This window comes from Varroa destructor, unplaced genomic scaffold, assembly GCF_002443255.2.
Source record: "Varroa destructor unplaced genomic scaffold, Vdes_3.0 BEIS01000002.1, whole genome shotgun sequence".
Lineage (NCBI taxonomy): Eukaryota > Metazoa > Arthropoda > Arachnida > Mesostigmata > Varroidae > Varroa > Varroa destructor.
Window position 1 is genome coordinate 40,316,635 of NW_019211455.1, and position 21,913 is coordinate 40,338,547.

The following is a 21,913-nucleotide window of genomic DNA, read 5'->3' on the forward strand; positions in this document are numbered from 1 at the left end:
GATGTCTAAATATCCTTCCCATTATTGACTTGCCAGATAGTCGGCACCAATATAGGTCCTTTTTCGGCATGCCATAATCAGCACCGTATAACTCACGACTTGAGCCTGGTTATGGTCCATAAAAGATTAAAAATCTAGCCTACGCTATGTACGACGCGGTTTATAATACTTACGCTAAAATACGAATTCAATTTTGAAGTATTACAATGCTAAGTAATTTTCGCGTTGTAAATGCCCGGAGAAACTTTAACGCATGATAGAAAGTCGCGTCAGCCAATTAATACAAGCTTGTGAAGTATTTTCTCATAGTTTCTTTATCGAATCCGGATTTCGTAATAAAATATGTTATTTGTTTCTTATGTAATACAACAATTTAATTGCGCTTTGAAACAACGGCCTTGAATAGGCAACCACACATAAAAATTGAGCCCTTTAGTCAATCTTCCGTGAAGAAATTTGTCAAGCATGCAACGCAAAAAGCTACTAAATCTCTCACTCCATCTCGCTTGTCATAGTTAAACCTTCACCATGCAACTTTATTACAAACTTGTCAATTTGAACGCGTGTATAAATACTAGGTAAAGGCATTTTCCTTGAGCTTACTTTCGGGATCTAGTTTGTGGCGGGGAGGCGAGAGGCACCGCCTTCCTGATTGGCGGTTTAAACCTCTCCGCGAAGCGTCAGCCGACATAATAGCCTAGCTAAAAACGACTGAAATAATGCATTATTTTTTTTAAACGTCGAATTTCGATACTGTTTACTATTTGTCGTTAAGTTCAACAAGTTTCAGCCAGTAACCTGTGCTCTTGTTAGGGTAAAACCGCTCTGCCGAGGGTCTTCGACGCTTTAACATCGAACCGCTGTCTCACATAACCCGCCGTCCGGGAATCCAAGCCGCCACCCAGCTCTTTCGTTCCGCTTACAACGGCATCCTATTTTCAGCCTCCGTCGGAGTCTCCCGGCTTGTGTGGAAAATGGTGAGTTTTTCCCGAATTTTTAAGTATAAACCATACATTGCAGTGCCTATTAATGCTTGATTAAAGCTGAGACAACTGGAGCACCTTTAAATAGGTTAAAAACGCAAGGGAAAGTGTTTATGATCAGATGATTGGCTCGTTGCTTTAATTGTTATGAGCCCGTGCTGTGTCGGTTAGCCTACATCCATGTGTGCAGACCCTTTCATCCGACTTAGGCCAGCGGTCCAAATAGAGGATAAATATATTAACCGTAAAAATTAGCCTGCGACATGTCCACTCTCCGTAAATAAACTCTCTTGCTTTAGTTAAAAAACGGACCGCCAACCGTTCATGTAACACAGCATTGGTTTGTGGTATCTCCCGGTCCGCTATGACTAGTAATGTACGAAGAGCGTTATTTCATGTGAACACGTCTGATCATGAGATCTGAGGAAGCAACAAATATGATAATATGATTAAAGCTTTTTTCGGATATTTTTGAAGCACTGTTGCTAACGCTATCGTAATTCACCTGCATATTCAATCAAGTAGACACGCACGCTAACAGACGCTAAAAGGGGTACCTTCGGTGGCTGGTTCTTTGCATTGGTGACAATACGGCCCCATTATGTAATACAACTCTATTATTCTAATGGGAGATGTTATCGACTCGACGTTTCCTTAAACCCCCGACATTGTTCCCCGTCAGTGTAGACGCTACCGTCTTCAGAATAGGTTTTCCCATAGCCACGTAAAACCGGTTCATTGTGCAGTTGTTTGAGTGGAGAAGGAGGCTACTACGATATGCCTGCCGTTTGTAACAATGAGACCCCCACATTTATATAACAAAATATCAACAGCAAGTGCGTTTCCGGGGTATTAGCCTTATTTGAACTCGTGGTAATTCAATGTGAATGTATATACGCTGTGAAATATAAGGTTTAGTAATCACAAAAGTAGGTCTGGTCGGTTGCCTCATCAAGGCAATGGCGGGCAACATGAACCTGAAATTGTTTTCTCTGTATCGCCCGCTCACAATGTCACTGCCGCTTGTATGTGACACTATACAGGATATTTAAAGCCTACTACGCTGCTACACCATGCAAACAAACACAGAAAAAGGTTTGCCTTAAGCCAGTTTGTTTGCGCCGGGCGACACAGAGGTCCTAAAGGCGTCGATTCGGTGCTAAGGTTTGGCTGGGTAGTCAAAGCTGCCAGACGCTAGCCACAAACAAAATTAGCACTTTGTCGATAAGCAGGGTTGTCATTGCTTTTATATCATGAGTATTGTTTATAAAAAAAAAATGTAACAAGCAGTTTAATGTAAATATTCTATATAAAATATGGAGTAGAATTTATTATAAAAAGTTAACTAGAAACTCTGGGTATGTAAAAATGACCTACTAGAAAAATATCACTAATCTGATTACGCAGTTTTTCTTCAACTTGCTACGATTAGTAAGACATTTTCTTGATGATTTACGTACGGGTGTTGAAATCTGCTTATATTAGTATATATAGGCTGACGGTTATTCGCTTTAGAAGATATTTTTTAGAGGAACGAATGAATTAGGCTCCATAAGTTAACATATATTTTAAGCGATTCTATTGATGAGAGTATCTCACATATGTATAAAATATCAATGTGTTATCATCCGAATTACTTATTATATCATTAAATATATCTTAACTGTTTAATAGCATAGATTCGATCCAGTGTACTTATTGATATTAATTGCATTGTAATGTGTAACTGATATTATTATTACTATTAACTTTATTATCATGATGATTTCGATTATATTTTGTAGACTTTGTCAATAGTAGTTACTGTATTCGTTATCAAACTTCTTGCTGTCATGACCCCAATCAAAAACGCTGTCTAATAAACATTTATTTCAGTAAGTAGACGTTAAATTAACGTAACGGATTTTCATCTCTTCTTTCTTTCCGGTTCACCCACTACGTGATCGATCTACTGATTTCTGATCTTTGCGGTTCTATCGTCTACGATCCGATGTTACGGTCGCCATCGATATGCTAACCATCTTCGAACGTTCTTATATTCGTATCCTGATCTGAATTGACGAAATCTGCAATGCAAACATTCGCATACACTGACTGACTGATATAATCTATTTACTGCTTATGCGTGGCTCGTTTCTCCCCCCTTCCGTTAGTCATCGTACGAGCATCGATCATCGCGTGACCATCAGTCAAACCGCATCTTCGTCGGCGGTCTTTCTGAGGGCGTCCTCAAAGAAGACCTCGAGCGCGAGTTTTCCAAGTATGGCAACCTCAACCACGTGTGGGTTGCCCAGAACCCGCCAGGCTTTGCCTTCATAGAATTCGACGATGAACGTGACGCAAGCGAGGCTTGCAGTGAGATGAATGGCGCCAGCGTAAACGGATGCACCCTTCGTGTCGAGCCATCGAGAGGTCGTCGCCAAGGAGGCCGTTTCGGTGGCCGTGGTGGCGGCGGTAGAGGCGGCGGCTTCCGTGGCTCGGGACCCTCGTCTCGTGGAGGCTTTGGTGGCTCCCGAGGTGCCGGGGGTTATCGGGGCGGGCGTGATTCGTTCGGGGACCGCTCACGGCGCGGCGGTTATGGCAGTGGGGGCGGTGGCGGACGAGACTTCGGTGGACGGCGTGATGGCGGACGTCGTGACAACGACCGTCGCTACAGGTCGAGGTCGCCAGTGGGCCAGAGGTAATCAGCAACCACGCGAACGACAATAACGATACCCCGGGGGAAAATGGAAAGACAGGAGAGAAAAAACAAAAAAATGAGGAAAAATTGGGGCAAAAAACAAAAAACGAGGAATGTCGAAGGGGGAGCGAGAACGAATTCAATGCCGATTACAACTTCACACAGTCATGATGATGATGATGATTCCATTAACTACAAATGATAACCACATTCACTGTGCACCACACTGTTGCTGCTAAGGGGTCAAATGCTCTTGGATGAGACGGTGAAGCACGAAGCAAAACTAGCGTTCGAAATGTTCAGGATAAAACAGGAAAAACAAGAAAGAAAGAAAGAGCACAATAGTTGATGATTAGCGACAAGAAAAGCATGAGAAAAAATACTTGGAGAGAGAATAACTTGACGCAAACTGCAGAAAAATCAGAGCCAATCGTTACTTCTTCCGCAGATAGATCTCTGTTGCTTTAGCAAGAAGGCGAACATCATCAAAACATATCAGAGTGTTCTGTGTGAGGGAGATAACGATTTTAGGGCGAACCTATGGTGAGCCTGAGCCTCTGTAGTAAGCCGTAGCTTTGCTCATTATGTGAATCTTTCCACGTATATTTGTTTACGATTCGGTTGGCTTCAAGCCAGTCCAAGCCAAGCGTGGTGCATAGGCACGGAAAGTGATCCTCCATGACGCAGCCAACTTGGTTCTCACTGTTGTTGTTGTTTCTCCGTAGCAAAATAACCAGCCGAACACGGGTCAGCCAATTAATTCGCATAGGAACGAAACAGTTTAAGCTAGCGGGTACTACGGGTAGAGTCGAAACAAGTGACGCTGTGTTGTACCATAGCAGTGGGCTTTTTTGCAACAATCAGTAATTCATGAGGGTCAAGTTTTTGTTCAGAGTCCCTGGACTCTTTGTTTCTGCGCTCCTCCTCTGTCTCCCGGCAACATTTGAACCGCTTTTCATTCCGCAGCCACTATTAATCAATGGAGAGGAAACGGGCGCGTCACAGAAAGTCAGCTACTACAACAAGTCGAGGCGGCTAACTTCGTCGTCGTCAGCATCGTCAGCCAGTCCGCCAGCTACTCTACTACCGCGTCCGACCGATCGATCGACACCAGCATCGCTTCGCATAAGAGAGCGGATACTTCGGTGCGCGGAATTGTCATCTTGGTATCTGCTATCTATCGACTGTGAACTGCGACGACCTTCGACTTCAACAGCGCCGGCGGTGACTACTACTGCTGCGGCCGCTCGTTCGCGTATAACTTCTTCGCTTCAATCGTGGCGACGTTGCTTTTCTTCTTTATCTTCTTGCTGTTCTTCCGATCTCGGCCGGCTCTGCGATCGAGCCCGTTCCGGGGGCGACTGTGAACGCGTCCGTACAACTGCCTGATTCGATCGCGACCCGTCTATCTACCATGATCATCACACCTTTCACCACTACAGCGAGCAAACAACCAACGAACGAACCTACAGGCAACGTACAACTCTACTCCACTGAAATAGACACCCAGACAGCAGCAGAATCATCACTATCATCGTATCGCTACTACGACGATCATCACCCCAGCCAGCTGCTATCTCCTCTAACTACGAACCATTATAACCACGTACAACTATCACACCAGCTACAACTACTGATCTTGTAGATTCGAAATTCAATGTTCTCACAACTGTGTGACCATTACAGCTGCCACTACTTATTGCTACCCATACATATATGCGCTCCAACCATGTTTCGCCATTACGAGTCGACTACTGACAGAGAAGCGATTAACTGTTTCTTCGTTCGTTGTTCTCCTTCTTTTTCTTTTCATTGCGTTGCGTTGTTGTTGTCGTTGCAAAATGTATCGCCAACAGTTAGCATAGCAACAGCAGCAACTCTCGAGTCGCCAAAGACAAGTTAAATCGAAATTGAGCGACGACACACCTCTCGCGTGGGCTTTGGGCACATGCGCGACGGTCAATTAAATTGGCTTTTCCTCGAACGCAACTCTTTTCACAGCTCACTAATAATGAGGTTGTCGCTCAGTTTAACGACAGCTTTTGTACCTATCCTTTTTTCGCCCCTTACCAGCCCCCATCGCATTTTCCCAGCGATATTCGGCTTTCGATAACAATCCATTTGTTCCCCCGATATACCGTTGATCTTACCGAGAGGTGATACTTGAATCCTACACTGTACTCTCACTACTACGCAACTACTACGATTCATATAAAAGATAACTACCTATTCGCTTGTATTCGCTCATCGTCATGAAAGATTGTCATCGTCAACAAACATTCCGCTGGGGGAGTAAGTGCAAATAGCTAAGTCGCGGGTGCTATCATGGACAACAACTTAGTGTCTTTTTTTGCAACCTTAAGTTTTGACCCGATGTAAACTTGGGCTCTCCTGCCCACTGGGAATTGGCCCGTAAGTCAAACTTTGAAATCTGCTAGTAATTTGGTGTACTGAGTAGGCGTCCCAGTGAGCTTCGACGACAGTTGATTAGTGCACTACTTCGTCCTTGGTTCAACTCGTTTTTCCATCATTGTATGTTTGTCCTCATTCTTCTTGTTGTATGGACGGGACAGCGACCCGTTTGGTTCCATTATTTTGCTCTTTCTCTTTCCCTTTCTAAGCCACAGTCTATGCCATCTATACCATTTAACACGAAACTAATGAGTAGTCAGTCGAAAAGCAACAGCCACTGCTATATGATGGTAATTATGATGATGATGATGATGATGATGATGAATAAGCTGGTGATGGTCGATGATTCATTATTATATAAATTATTTGTAAATTCATTATGATGAAGCAAGCGATGATATCGAATAACAACAACAACAACAACAACAACACCAAAATAGAGATGTACTTACCACCGTTAGCGGCGGCCTGGATCTCTGCTCTGTGGCCAGTAGCTGTTCATGGGGTAGCAGGTGTCAGCCGCGAATTGCAGAGAGTAATGCGCTGCAATAACAGCCACAACAACAACAACAACAACTACTACTACTACTACTACTACTACTACTACAAAACAAATTATTGAGCCATTAAAAGTATACGCGTGGATCGTCAAACGCGACTCATCCTCAACTCTGCGTCTTCTTGCTAGAAAGTCTAAGTCCGTTGGTTGCTGCTCCTGTTTGTGGGTGCGTGTGTTCTCGACAACGTCTTCTCCCATTTTCCTTTCGGTCGCTAATTTGGTTGCACCTCACCACCACAACCAAAAACCACAAACTACTCTTCTTCAACAGGCAAAAACCTTTTCTCGATCTTGGCCGGGGTGACACTGCCCAGTTAGTGGTCAGCCGGCTTCGACGAGATCGCCATTGTGCATGCGCAAGCCCGTCAATTCCATTTCGTTCTGCTCGCCCGATCGCCTCTCTCGCTGTCAAATAGAAACTGCATATAGAATCTGTCGACCAACTGAAAGTGTAGCTGAAACATAGACAGAAACAAAAAAGCAAAAAAACTCCAAAGTGCTTTAGCCAATGACTTCTTAAAAACTCTCCGTTATTTACTGCCGAGGGATTAAGCTTCTCAGCCACTTCCGACCGAATCTTCTTAACCGAATCCGGTCGTATCGTCCGACCTTAGAATTCACCCCCGTAATTTATCGACAGCCCATATATATCTTCAGTTAAGCTTGTATCTTCTAATGACGATTGACCGATTTCAGCAAATATGAAATTTCCCTGCCAAACGTATTCTTAAGTCGATCGTTCTTCATCCTGTAGAGAATCCGCCTTTTCATAAATAATTTATGCTGGAGCGTCTGATGAACTTCAGGTACGTAAGAAGATTGGACATGAAGGCAAGGTCGTACTAAGCTTTGCCTCCTTCGTAAATTCTGCCCGACTCGGTGTGCACCGAATATGAATTTGATAGCACTAGAAATTCTTCCTACCATCTCCCTTAACTTGGCGCCGCCGAAAAGGATTGATCAAAACCCTTCTCGATGTTGTCTTCATATTAAATGTCCTAAGACTCTTACGCATAGTGGATCCGCCGCTGCAGTTTGTCTCTATTAATCGCTCTATTTACGTGATGCGTCTGTTTAGTTTTTAGTTCAATTTATTTTAGCCTTGAGCACGACCACAACGACTGCTGACACTACAGCGCCTCGAGGCAAACTGCAGATTGTGCTGTTACAATTGGCTGCCACTCTCTTGAGACTTCGTTGCATTTAATTAGTGCCATAACGATTCGATTATTAATTTGCCAGCCTATTTGCCCCGCGCCACTTTCGCCTAAATCTCATACGACACCCCCTTCGCGACTACCTAAGTACCGTCCGCCACCGTACTGTCTACTGAAATGCCGCAACGTGCCGTAGTTAACCACCTAACGAGGCTGCCCTCGGGGAACATTACCTCGATCTCGACTGTTAACCTATCGATGTGAGTTATGCGACTCTATTAAATATTAAAATCCGCGTCGCTACACCGTCTCAGACTTTTCTACTACTAAATTACTACACCACCTGTTTGGCAGCATTCGTCACCAATCAGTCTCCACTTTTTTCGTATAAATACTAGTATGTAAAGTGTCCTTGTTTGGCGCTAGCGTTACGAAAAAAACGTTACCGTCCCGAATCACCCGCCTCGTACACGATTCGTGTTCTACAGCCGCCGCATTACTACAGACTTATTCTTTTCGTAGTAGAATAGAGGGCACCGACACCCGCCACATTGTTTTCCGCCGTCCTGCCTTGTTGTTGCGAATCAGTTGATTTCTTTGTTATGATCGCCTGGGAAGCCCCGGGATGAAAGTGTCTTTAGTATATGTAGGACAGCGAAGTGTTCATTTGGCCTTCGTTAGTTGCCGATTCGTTTCATTAGCAGCCTTCGCCTGCCTTATAATTAAATAGGGCCCCCCATTATACTTGTTCGAGGCCACTCGAAGTGGCACCAACAGATTATAGTAAACTGCTATCGTGATCATACCATTGCTTTTATGATCTTAAACTCTGGGTGGGCATCTTTTTCGTTTTATAGTAGTAAGGTTTAATATCGTTTTAATAAATAGCCTGGTCTTAAACGTGTTAATGGGTAATCGAGGGTGGGATTTTTGTAGGAGCTGGTAACTGAAGCTGAAGTAAACCGGATTTGTCTCCGGCAAAGATCGTGATTGCCTATTGGATTGTTTTGGTAAGTATTAAGAAGACGTTTGAAAAGAAGGTTTTTTAGGTGGTAAGTAATCTATTTAATGGCAATGGAAGATTGCACCTCAACGCATCGTGGAGCAATATTGCTTTAATCTAACCACATAATGAACTACGAATAAAAAGTGTTTGCTACTGTTTACAGAAAATAGTTGTCTTTCTTAAGGTTATTTGTTTCTAGGCTGTGTATATATATTAGGTTAGGAACTGACTTTGGCTAGAATTTTTCGTGAATCAGAATTACAAGTGAGAGCAACTTGAAGGGTTTGACCAGTGAATCTTCGAAGACATTAACGCATCGTCTTTTATGTAAAGCTCGTGCTACCATTACATTAGAGCCCGTATCTAAAGCAGCAATTTTGAAAAGCTTACCATTCAATATTTCGACACTCAGTACGAAGCTTTCTGGCATTTATTGATTAACGTGCGGCTGTGAAAATCGTTGTATGAAATTTGCTGATTAAATTAAATCCACCGCATAGTCTTAATGCTCTGATATCGGTCCGAACCCTGCCATCGATACGGGTTACGCAATGTGCGTTTATAAAAAAAAAACTGTTTAATTCGTGAATTCAATTAATTTTTCCTTTCTTAGAAATTCACAAGTTCTTCAATATGAAGATGACGTAAGACATAATATCTATTGTAAAATGTAAAAAAAAACGAAAGACCTAAATAACGATGGAAAAATGGCAAGGCGAGGATCCTTCACTAGAATCTTCGCCACTAGTGAAGACTGAATGGCCATATGCAACAACGTAAACACAACGGTTTCTGCTTGAACTTTCTAGCAATTCTGTTTTAGTTGTTAACATGAACGTCATGCAAACAGAATATCAACTTCGAAAACGCGCATATTTTAAACTCCATATACTCGTAGTGACGTAATATAACGTACCCATCTGGGTTTTAGTGGAATTGAATCAACAAATGTGTACAATGGATTTTACTCTTTTAGACTTGAACCAATATTGTGACTATTTTCTAGTGGGCTTCTCGACTCCGGTAGTCTTGGATTACTATTCAATCTTCGGGTCAATTTCACTAGATGCTCATCAAGTATGTATTTTGAATACACTTTGGTATTGCGTATACATGGTAGTGTGCGTTTCCTGTTACCACATTATAGTAATTTAGAAGAATTAAGAGTCTCTAAAACTAATGCCTGGTGTGTATGGTGGATAACAGGAAGCTTTTAACCCCTGTATGTTTGCTAGCGCCATACTTGTGGTGTAAGGTAAAGTGTTGTCTTACAACAGAGGTTCCCCTCTTTTTATCCCTTTCTACATTGGCTTCCTTATGGAGAGTTTTCTGACCATCTTTTCCGAAGGTTGACACTACTTTTTAGATGGAAACGAGACGCAAAAACTCAGGAAGCTGTTGTGGGAAGCACACCTGTATATTAGACCACCAAACCGATATCATGCGTTCTTGCAGCTGTATATTTGCTTTAGGGTGATAATGTCGTGTCGGTTCACTTGCGTCCACTTACTGCAGTAATGTGATAGCAAAGAGAATCAAGCATCCCTATATTTCCATTTACGTCCCAGGATCAAATTCCTCGGCATCCAGTTTTCTTATTTTTTTACCTTTATGATTTCATCAAGGTGAACAGGTAACGTGGATGCTAATATCCATGTACTTTGGTATGGTTCAATTTCCCCATAGTTTTATACTGCTCAAATAACGAGCACCCACTGCGAACGTAAATAATACATTCATAGTGGTTTTTTTCGAGACTCTAATAAGTTTAAAATTTTCGTAAAGGTATTTTTCCATTCCTCTAGTTGTAGACCCCTGATCGAGTACCGAATTTATGTGATGAGCTGCCTCAGCCACTATAATTCCAAAAGAGAACCTATATTCGTTAACCACTCAAATCTTTTCATTTTCCGAGAAATAGTATCCTAAAAAACGGTCTCGAATGCTAAAAAAAAGCAAGAACATCAAAAAAAAATGTCGGAACGTATCACCGTCATAAAATATCCCTACTTAAAATGTGAAATTAGTTTGGTGCATTTTGTTTTAAATAACCAGACATAGTTCTCTACAACACATCAGTAAATAGTTTGAAAGCTTATCTTTGTATTAAAATTTACAAATTTGAATTTTCGCGCTACAGTTGCCGCAATTAACGAGAAAGTGGCAGCGCCACGAACGGCGCCTGACACCGTCAACCAGTTGCTGTCGTTTGATTTCCGGTTTCGAGGTCCTTTTTCCATCGTGTGTCGTTGAAGGTGCATTGCTCCTAGACGGTTAAAGCATTCCGCAGCGTGCACTAAGACCCCAATAAAAAAAATGGCCTCCAATGACGAGCTGGCTTGCGTATACGCCGCTTTAATCCTGCAGGATGATGAGGTCGGTATCACCGCTGAGAAAATCAACTCGATCCTGAAAGCCGCGAACGTCTCGGTCGAACCCTACTGGCCGAGTAAGTTCCATGTGCATCCAGCCTTTGCGGTTTGTGAAAATATGTTTACCTATGTCCTATAATGTGAAGCCAGTGTGAACTTAGTTCAGTGCAGTAATATCTTAAGATATGTTCCGTGAAATAGAACAAAAATTGAATTGTTTTATCACAATTGCATTTTGAACACGTGGCCTGAATTCAACACCATCACCGCGATTGCTGTCAATATTGTGTACTGTTGCCAGTTTGCCTGTTCTACTGAATGCTGCAAGTGATTACGTGCTTTAATTTATACGCATAAAACGGATGCTTGTGACGAAGTGACAATGCTAAAGTCATGCTGGCAAGGACTTTTCAAACGCTCCTGCGTTTAGATATGGCCAGTGTGTTATTCTCATAATAGTTCTTGACTAAGTAAATAAGACTGGTGTTGCCGCATCGCTGTTCTACAGGTTAATCGGGTTTCTAATGACAATGCTCTCCCTTAGTTTTGCCAGAAGAGGAATCATTGTGACAGTGCTTTTCTTCTAGAGGAAAATTTGTTTTATCGTTGTAATAATTTGGCTCTATTTTTTGCTATCTAAATCGCTAAATATTTAGAATCTGAGCATATAATTAATTTGTCTTAAGGTCCGTTGACTTACCGTTTATAATGGTAGTAGTTTTAATGCTTTGAAGGTCAAGAGAATAAAATTAAATGATTCAATAAAATTCAATAGAGTTTTACTTATTGGCTTCATCTATGTACAAGCTGCAGCTACTATTAGGCAGTACTAATGAAATCGACTTCAGTATCAATATAACCCGCAGATACTTGTACGTTTCATCTTTCTACTTGTGGAAACGCTTCAGAAGCTTTACGACTGCAAACAATACTATAATTGCGTCTACAAGCAGTTATTTTTATTGCGGTTGTTTGCTTTTTTTTTTTTACTACGCAGGGATCCGAAATACATCTTATGGTGCAACTCAACTAAATCGTTTTTCCTAACCGCTTCTGGTATGGTCACTTGTTTGTGTTTCAGCTCTCTTTGCGAAAGCCCTTGAGGGTTGCGACTTGAAGGCCCTTATCACGAACGTGGGTTCAGGCGTTGGCGCAGCTCCTGCAGGTGTAACAGCAACTGCTGCGCCACCTGCCGCTGGCGACGCGCCCGCTGATGCCAAAAAGGAAGAGAAAGAAGAGGAAGAAGATGAAGATGAAGACATGGGCTTCGGTCTCTTCGATTAAACAACTACGAAGTCGTCGATGGCGGTGGCGGCTTCAGTTCAGCTGCTGCAGCTGCTTAAGTTCCAAGGTGACGATGACGACGACGACGACAAAGAGAAAATAAATGTCGGTCCATTTTGTTATATGGGGGACAACTGTTTTTATTTTTAGATATTATGCGGATTTGGAGAGTGGTTGTGCATTGAGTTTTTGAGTGGACTAGTCAATAAGAAATTGGGTGAAATATTTGGGTCAGTAAGGTATCTGTACGGCACGTCTTCACCAGCGAAAGAAATTTATTTCCATGTGCTTTCACGGCAGGATTAGTTAGGTAGACCAACGCTAATAGTTACGTCTATTAAGACTAAATTTTTGGATAATTTTTGTGAGACACAAACTAGATATACGACTACAGAATAAGATGTACAACTGAAAAACAATATATACAACCAAAAAAAAAGGTATACAAACAAGATACATAACTATTAAAACGAGACATAAAACTAAAAAACGTGTAATTTCTAGAAATTTTTCTTAAAGAAGGTTTAGACAACTTTACTTTTTAGTGACTCTCCCTAGTAGTTTCAGTCAAACTGGTTGATGCGCTATAAATCAGTTATACGCAAATATGAAGACCTCCTTAGTGCGTTAGAAACGTCAAACAAGGTTCTTAAACGAGTTTACTCCGTTGACTTCTGTAATTGTGAAGAATTGCTGTTTTATGAAATGTACACGTATTTAATTAGATGGCATTAAAAAAAAGTGAAATCAAGTTCGACCTTTTTCCTGTAAGCCAAAAACACCAACGGCTTCCATTTGTAAAGTATAAAATATTTATTAATGGTATACACTATCATGACTATATGTACATTTTTTCGTATTTCCACATCGTTGAGTTCCCTCATAAACCCTTGTGTCATTATCTGGCTGTCACCACTGAGGTTTTGGTTTGCTTTGTTGCGATCTGCGGAAATCTTAAGCGGCGGACAACAGCTCATTTCTCTCTGGCTGCGCGCCCTTGGGTGTGTCCTAAATAATTGATTTTTTGTTCGTAAATTATTCATTTTCTACCGTTCTGCTTTTCTCAAGAACCGTGCTAATAAATCTCATGCATGCATACACTCACGCAATTCGCAAATGACAAAACTATGAGAAACTTATTTTACTACACCAACGATACAAACTGTATATGCAGTTTACATTGCCTTTTATATATGTATATTGCTAAACGCAATCCTTCGTAAATTTCTTCAATTTAATTGCCCTTCTTCCAACCTTTTTAGATGCTCACAACTCGTCCTTGGTTCCCCCAGAATTGCATATGGTAAGAACATAATTTCATACTAACCCACTGAATGCATATATTCTTCTTCTCTCGTCGTTAGAAAAGAAAATAGCAAAAAAATAGCATCCATACACTAACATTTAATTATCGATCTTCGAGGTATCACACGTAGATTGCTGTTTATCAGCACCGCGTGTATGAACTACATAAGCTTCGTTGCTGTTACAACAATGCGCCTAAGTGTTAGTAACTACCCCCTAAAGGAATTGAGAAATATCGACCTGCTACCATAAATAAAGAGCCTCCCCCCAGAAAAACGGGTTACTTCATGTATGGAACAGTCTACCAAAGTACAGAAGCTCCCGCGGCTGCCTCGTCTTTTGTTTTCTCTGGTCCCTCATAGCTCTGTTAAAAGTCGTCTGCTTTTCTTTTTTCCTGTTATCGTCACTTTAGTTGTAAAAGCGTACAAGAGCAGACGATCAAATGCTCCGACAGGGAGCTAACACTTCGATTGACTTTAATATACGTATTGTCCCTTTCATATAATCTCCCCACTTGTCGCTCACTTCCAAGCTGCCTTGAGGGCTTTTCTTGCAGCTAACGCTTTTGTTACATAGCTGGCAAGGACTAGGCCCGACAGGACAGCGCAGATGAGCAAGTGATCAAAGTTGTCTTTAAGGATGTCAAAGTTCTGACTTGGCGCCACTCGCGTATAGTACATGTCTAAGCCATAGGCTAGGACGAGGCAGGTACTTTCAAGGCCGGATGGCGCTGTTTCGATGCCACGAACTCGTGCTATAGTCTGGTTGTAGTTAAGGATGCCTTGCGGCGGCACGATCAGCTCGGGAACATAAGGAATAAGACCTTCCTCACGGTGCATAGCTGTTGGATTGACGGGCCGCCGGGGATCGAGCATACTCTTAGGAATCTCAAGTAAAGAGCCTTGCGCATTTGCTGCCAAGATCAGCTTTGATGTTATGCCCTGAAGAGTAAAGAAAAACATGAGATATGTAGGTAAACAGAGGCTTTTTTGAGAACAATATCAATAATGACATAATGGTATTTCATAGTAAAACTCAGAGTCTGAGAACAAGTTTGCGGTAATAAGAGCGTGAAACTTAGTCTTAAGAACTAGGTAGCGGTGGAACCTTCATAGAGGCTTAACGGTTTTAACAGTAGCGTTGAAACACTGAGGCGTTAAACATCCATTCCCTCAACGAAAGGGTCAATTAACCTTTGGGCGATCTCAAAGTCAAGAAGAAGAGTGGTTAACTACTGTGCATTATAGAGCACTTTTAACAAACTATTTACTTAAATATCTAAATCATATTGTCGATTTTGGTAGCTTTGACTAGCCTTCCCCACGCATATGATTTAGTTTGCGCTTCTCATTATGTCACCAAAAAGGAAATCATATTTCTATGAAAAAAAAGGCTGCCATTTACCTTCTCAGTCACGGTATCCTTCAATTGAACGATGTGATCTGGTAAAATGAATGTTGCATGTTCGATCTTCGGCTGGGGAGCATCAAAACTGCTGAATGTATCATTGGGCTGCTCAAGTCCAACGTAGAGATCTAGAGCGCTGATTTCCTGGCGGCGCATTTTCTCATTGATATATGAGTAGACCAGCCAGTTTTCGCTATGAACAAGGTGAACTGGACCGCGGGCTTTGTGGTGAACACCCTGGTACACAATTGCTCCAGTGACGACGTCGACAAGATACACGAATATGCAAGCCTGTTGCGGGCTGTGAGTGATCATTGCGGCTAGATTCGGATTCGTGTATTTATAGAGGACGGTTCGATCCCCCAGCACGCGACCCTACAATTATGCAGCCCCGGTTAGGCGCTATTTCTGAAACTGCTGTTTACTTTACCCTAGAATTCAGAATATATTTGCTAGTATGTATAAAATGGATCCGGTGTGAATTTGTTTTGTTACATGTCGTATACAAATTGTAGTTTACGGGGCCCGGTCATGTTATTCACTGAATTACGATTTCTTTCACGGCTGAGCATAGACTCATTAGGCAGTACAAATGTACGACTCTACTAAAAAGGTGTGCCTTGCATGTCTTTATACCATTACACCTACGGATAAATAGCAAATGTATGTACCTGTGAGTGAACGTTCTCGGCGCCCTTAACGGCGACTGTTTCAATACGAGACCCAACTGCAAGTCGCATCATCCACAACTCCTTCGGCTTTCCATTTTCTATTAAAAATCCTTTAAGGATACCATCACGCGCTGCTGAAAGAACGTAGTGCTTGTGTTCATAGTTCGTTGGATATACCTCGACTTTCCTGAAATGCATCAGCCAAAGTAGCGTTTCACGAATAGAAACACATTTCGATAGTATAGGCGTAAGAAAACTTAGAATAAAAACGTACCATAGTTTTCACTGTTTTCATCCATTTAAGTTTTAGTTTCGATATATATGAAGGACGCCTAATTAACAGGTCCAAAGCTGTATCTAGCATACTAACATGTTGACTTCGTCAAAGAGCAGAATTCCCTTAAGGAAGTCATCATTTGGAGACAATAACGAAGATTGCGTGATTGTGAAAGGGAGTTCTCGCTCATCGAGAACCTGGCCCGTGATGGGGTTAATGGACAAAACTCGAGAGCCCCCTGACGTAGCCCGGCCAAGGACTGTCAATACAGGTGGATGTGGAAAATGAGCTGTCGATCGTTGTGTAGCCTAAGAAAAATAATTCAGAAATTGAACTTTATCAAAAAAAATATTTTGGCCTCGTTGGTACGCTTTAGTAATTATTAGCGCGCAAATGATCCCCTAGAACGTCAAACAATATTAATAATTAAGTTCCATTTATAGTTAATCTAATGAAGCTTAAATACATAATATAAAAGACGTATAAGTCCGGACTATTATTTGGAATTAGATGAAGGCATAAAGAAGCCAGAATTCCTACCAGTTAGGCATTCAAATATGTTTCTGAGACTGGACTTCTATAAAGATGTTTACCATAATATACAGCCCATTGACGAATGGTCGCATTTCGGGGACGAATTTGCTCCACAGAATTTCCCCGCTTAGGTTGTCAATAAGGAAGAATTTCCCTACGCTAGTTGCCATAAACAGAACCTGTAATTTTGCAAGCAAAAAACGATGACACATTCCATAATTGGTGTCAATTTTATAACCTAATTAAAAGCATTTAGATTACAAAGATGTATAACACTACTTCTCGTTTATTTTATAACAACATTCTGCACAACAAGTAGCTTACTGTCTCAAAGTGGAGGCGGATCCTCTTTATGCTGGTAGCTGCCGACCAAGCAAGAAGAAACTTACCTTATGAAAACCAAAATTATCTCGAACAAGACCGAAGTTTTTACTCAGGGGGTTTTTGTGTTCGAATAGCGAAGTGACCTGTTGCACTTGCGAATAAATTCGTCTTAAAAGCATACACACGATATCCGACGACTTTTCTGTAAACTCTTCTTCGATCTGAGCTTCGACGTCCGATAAAGGCAGGTCCACAAATTGAACGTTCGTCACCTATGATCATACAGGTGTGCGTATTTCGATAAAACCAACACTATTTTACCAGAAATAATAATTACCTCTCTGAATATATTTTCGACAGATCATCATAAGCAATTCCGGTTTACTATCAATGTTTTATTTTTTCTCGCTTTCTGCGAGTATAATATATTTAAAGAATGGAAATGTACTGGATAAATATTTTGTCACGATGACTACCAATTTACCTCACTGAGTGCCTCTTCGCGGCTCCACATGACACGTCCTTCTCTCTGGAACATGATGACAGCAGCGTCTCGAGTAGTTGCCAGCACGCGATAACTTAGCGCTCCATCTCTACGTGTTATGCCGGTGACTAAGAGAGATGAGACTTCGGATGAGAACACGTCCGGCACGCACAGCTCGGCATCTAGGCCGCTTTCTTTGTTATGCTGAAGATCAAGGACCGATAGGCTGAGGCAAAACGTCTCTGTTAATCGTATCAGCACGTGGTAAACCTGACCTATAGTAATGACAGATACCAAAAGTCACAGGAGCCGCAGTAACTAACGTTAATATGAGAGTATCCTTCAATGATAACCTGTGGTATTTATATATTACTATCTACCTACGGCATACTAACCTACCATTGTTAACTTTCTCCACGGAAGCTCAGAACGTATTAAATGCATACCTTTTTACACTCGCGGAATTGTAGATGGGTAACATAGTTGATGAGTTAAGTGTTTTTGGATAAAATTTTAAGATACTGACAAATATTCACAAGAAAATTAAAATCGATATTATTAGTCTAAACTGACCGTTAGTCTTAAAACCGGTGATATCTTTCAGTCCGTCGAACTTGCTTAGCACTTTAGGCCCTTGGTTAATAATCTCAAGCAGCCACGTCGTACTGCCTGACTGGAGTGCGACAAATGGTCCCTCTGGAAGTGGCTTCAATTCAATGGATGTTGTTGAAATACCCAGAGACTTCAATTCAGTTGGCACAAACTCCTACATAAGCAAACAGGATTCACCACGCACTTTGTTATGTACATACCGCCTCACTTACGTAAAATAATTGCTACAAGCCATTGCTACTTTAGTGAACTCTGACACTTAAACTAATTTTTGAAAGTGAATTTGAGTTCTAGAAGCGATGTATTTTAGGTGGAATATAACACACTGAAAATACAACGTCGTATGTTATAACTTAGATTTAACTCAGCTCATAATAGTAAACGTTATCGTTATCCTATCGTCGTTGATGTCACAGATACCTGGGAATTATGTTCAAGGGAGACAATCTGGAGGCGCTTGTTGTTATCCAGACAGGTGAAGAAAGCCCCACCTACGAGCGTACACTGGCCAGAACGTGCAAATGGAGCTGGAATTTGAGGAGATGTTTTCACCTACAATGTCATTAAAAGATCACAGTAAATAATTAGTGTATAATAACGACATCTCCTTTATGCGAAAGTTTTGATTAAAATAAAACCTTATTTCTCTATTCAATTTACGAATAGAATATCGTCCATATATTCTGTCGCTATCTGATAGCAAAAGTTAATAGATCTAGATGAAACGTGTCTAACTAAACAACAACTTACAGAACATTTGACGATCCATGCGCACTTTACAGCAACACACTTAAATAAAAAGTTTCACAAGTATCCTCTTTTATGAGGTCTGACTGCTCCTTGATGTTCCAATTATCACCTTAATCTCACCTCTTTGCTCAGACCTTTGCAGCCTTATCTTGCAATCTAGCCAAATGCCTACTCCGATACAACAATTGTGTTACAGAGGATAGCTTCTGAAAATAATAGTTACCTTTTGGGAGGCATACGAGAAGTCAGATATGACAACATGTTCCGTAGAAGTGTACACTGAGATCACCCGCATTCCGTCAGCGTCAATAAAATGTTTTTGGTCTGAGTCCTTCGGAGCAGCAAATGGAAGTCTCGTTTCCCAGTTCAGGGCGCCATTGCTTGGATGGAATGATCGTACTACAGCTGGCGAGGATCCGGCCACAAGAACAGGACTGCCTCTAACTGACAATGCATGGACGGTGCCTAAATAAATGTAGGCCAAAGAAATGTCAATTTAGTATAACTATTTACGTGACAAAGATAATTCAGGCAATGGACAAACAGACAAAGCTTCCGATGTGTATCGTACGCGTTTACCTGATAAATTGTTGCCAAGAACACAAAAACAAAAGACATCGATGGGCTGGTAATTTCAGTAAAAAGCCAAACTCAATATTGTTTATACATTCGCAAGAACGATATTTATATGATCCTTCGGCAAAAATAATACCGAACCATTTAGAAAATTTCGGACAGATTCCCCTTAAAAAGTAATTTAACGGCGATATTATTCCGTGGAGTACAAAACGATTGGCATATACACACTTGAATGTGTGACGGACCCGTATGGAGTGTCCGATATTGTTCACCCTATAGAAAGCTAAATGGTATTAATCCGATGAATTGGTTCATGCGAAGCCTGTTTAACCTAGTTTTAGTTGTCAGTTGAATAAGTGGAAACATGACAGATACGTTAATGGGGGCGATTCACCAGCTAACAACGAACTGTGCTAATTATTATATAATATTAACCGCGACTGTCTTCCTCAAGGAGTTTTCTCCAGACAATCTTTCCATTACGTGAGTTGAGCGCTGCAAGGACGTTACTTCGAGTGGCCACCACGATATTCGAACCTAAAATAAAGACAAAGCAATAAAAAAAGAAAAGATTAATATCTCTATCTAAATAATAAGATTTCCTATATCTAGCACATTACATATAGTTTTTAACTACTATCTGGGTTGCACTTTCCGTATTTTAGAATCATTCAAAATATTCAGTTATTGAATGAGATTTGCTGAGCCAATTGTCCATATGGTAGCGTAGTATATATACCTAATTAAAGATTTACATGAAAATTAAACTAAAGGCTTAAAGCCTTACGGCCTTCGACTGGAAAACTTGGTCGCAATTTATTGATTCCAATCTGACCCGTTACTGTCTCTAAGCACTAAAGAACTCTAATGTCAAATATCCGCAATAAGCAATAAATCAAGTGAATTATCAAAAAAACTTTCCCATGGAACCCAAAAAACAAAGTAAATTGAGGCCTGTAGAAGATCCTTATAGAAAATATTAGTAAGCAGTTATTCTGCTAGTAAAGAATGCATGAAAGACGAAACCCCTTTATTCCAACTATCCAAGCTATTACTAAGAAACGAAGTAGAAAACATACCCTTCGTTAACTAGTATTTTTGATATGCTCTTTGTTACTATTGGATCTTCGAAAATGCTTCGGGAAGTGTTTAGTCATTCTGGTCATTTATACAAGTAAGAAAATACATAATAAACTTTGCTCAACTGGATCTCTTATTTCACTAAATGGGAACGGTTTGCAATCGAGAGTAAAGAAATAGTTTTTTTTTTTATGTTCGACCTTTCTAATACTTTCATCGTTAAATGCAATTAACGAGACAAGATAATCTACGCGCTGCATTTTGCAGTATGTAGCCATTGCCCGTCGTTTCCCGTTGCATTTTTCGTGCGGGAACTGTCAAAATTCAGAAAATATGCTTCTCTGAGAGCTGATATGATAAAAGCTTCGTACGTTTAAAGCAATATACCATACCAGCGTCAATTTCCCAAGACATCTTGTCAGACAAGTCTGCATTGTATTTGTACAATGCTTAGCAGAGGGCGTTGAGTACTCCAAGTTTAGTTTTTATATCAATGGTTTGACTTTCCCTTCGAGAAAATACAAAAAAATTCCCTTAGACTATCTACTTACTAAAGTCATACTAATCTCTCTTAGTCATCTTCTTGAGTTATGCACTAACACTGTGTCATCTATCTATGCAGTTTATTTAGACTAAACACAATTGAATTATTGTATTCCGCGAGGAGGTATTCCAATTGCACTTTAGTTGCTCCACGGATCTTGTAAGACCTATATTTTTGAGACATATTTAGAACAGATTTTGCTTAGAGACATTTGAGAATGATGGATACGTTCGATTTTTATTAGTTTCCATTATTTTTGTTTCTTTTCTGACCGGAAAAAACTTTCCTTTATCTATTGCAGCCGCTAGCCATGGACAAAGGCACTTTTTGTCTTTTCATGCGTTCATTATAGAGAAAGCCGATTAGAACCCACAGAAACACTTTGGTGCAACAGACCACCTTCTACTGTCATCTTCCATGGCATATGATCAACAATTTAGGATCCTTCGATACCGGCATTATCAATAATACATCCGCCCACCACGATATTTATAAGAAACTAGTTGAATACAAACTAGTTTAATAAAATATTATGCGCCTATCTGTATTTAACTGTCGACGAGTGCCTGCAGACAAAGGGTCATATTCACGCACCTGCGGGAAGTAGTCCGAAGTTAACCAATTTCACGGACCCGATGTGCTTCTGTAGCCAGTCCCATTTGCCAACCTGGTCAATATACAGAGCCCATCCGGCGCCCCATAAGGTCAGAAATATGGCCAATTTGGCCGAAAACATCTCACTGTTATACCTTTTTGTTCCGATACAGACACTCGCTCATTCACAAGGATACTTTACAACACCTCAGCACACTGTATCGTCCCAGCCGTGAGTACTAGCAGTAGACACAACGCAGATGAGTATGTTGTGTTCGAGAAATTAGCTTATTGTCAAC

General features: G+C 41.0%; 3 protein-coding genes across 4 annotated transcripts; 2 read left to right on the forward strand and 1 right to left on the reverse strand.

Annotated features, from left to right (window-relative positions):
• The first annotated feature begins 817 nt into the window (after window positions 1–817).
• On the forward strand, window positions 818–6,744 carry LOC111244015 (uncharacterized). Its single transcript, XM_022790528.2, has 3 exons — window positions 818–977; window positions 3,137–3,663; window positions 4,630–6,744. The coding sequence occupies exons 1-3, from the start codon at window positions 975–977 to the stop codon at window positions 4,637–4,639; spliced, it is 540 nt and encodes a 179-aa protein (XP_022646263.1). The 5' UTR covers window positions 818–974; the 3' UTR covers window positions 4,640–6,744.
• Window positions 6,745–11,009: 4,265 nt separating this feature from the next.
• RpLP1 (Ribosomal protein LP1) lies at window positions 11,010–12,581 on the forward strand. Its single transcript, XM_022791278.2, has 2 exons — window positions 11,010–11,246; window positions 12,251–12,581. Exons 1-2 carry the CDS (start codon window positions 11,114–11,116, stop codon window positions 12,451–12,453), a joined length of 336 nt encoding a protein of 111 aa, XP_022647013.1. The 5' UTR covers window positions 11,010–11,113; the 3' UTR covers window positions 12,454–12,581.
• A 661-nt stretch (window positions 12,582–13,242) lies between these two features.
• EMC1 (ER membrane protein complex subunit 1) lies at window positions 13,243–21,893 on the reverse strand. Of its 2 annotated transcripts, none has more exons than XM_086979643.1 (12): window positions 21,615–21,893; window positions 19,832–19,933; window positions 19,041–19,282; window positions 18,488–18,619; window positions 18,029–18,161; window positions 17,456–17,730; window positions 17,037–17,243; window positions 16,707–16,826; window positions 16,207–16,421; window positions 15,837–16,023; window positions 15,163–15,540; window positions 13,243–14,699 (listed from the first exon to the last, which is right to left on the reverse strand). In XM_086979643.1, the coding sequence occupies exons 1-12, from the start codon at window positions 21,754–21,756 to the stop codon at window positions 14,280–14,282; spliced, it is 2,553 nt and encodes an 850-aa protein (XP_086835769.1). In that variant the 5' UTR covers window positions 21,757–21,893; the 3' UTR covers window positions 13,243–14,279. The 2 variants fall into 2 exon arrangements, with proteins under 2 accessions (XP_086835769.1, XP_022649346.1); XM_022793611.2 differs by having other exon boundaries at window positions 18,029–18,221.
• Window positions 21,894–21,913: the final 20 nt, after the last annotated feature.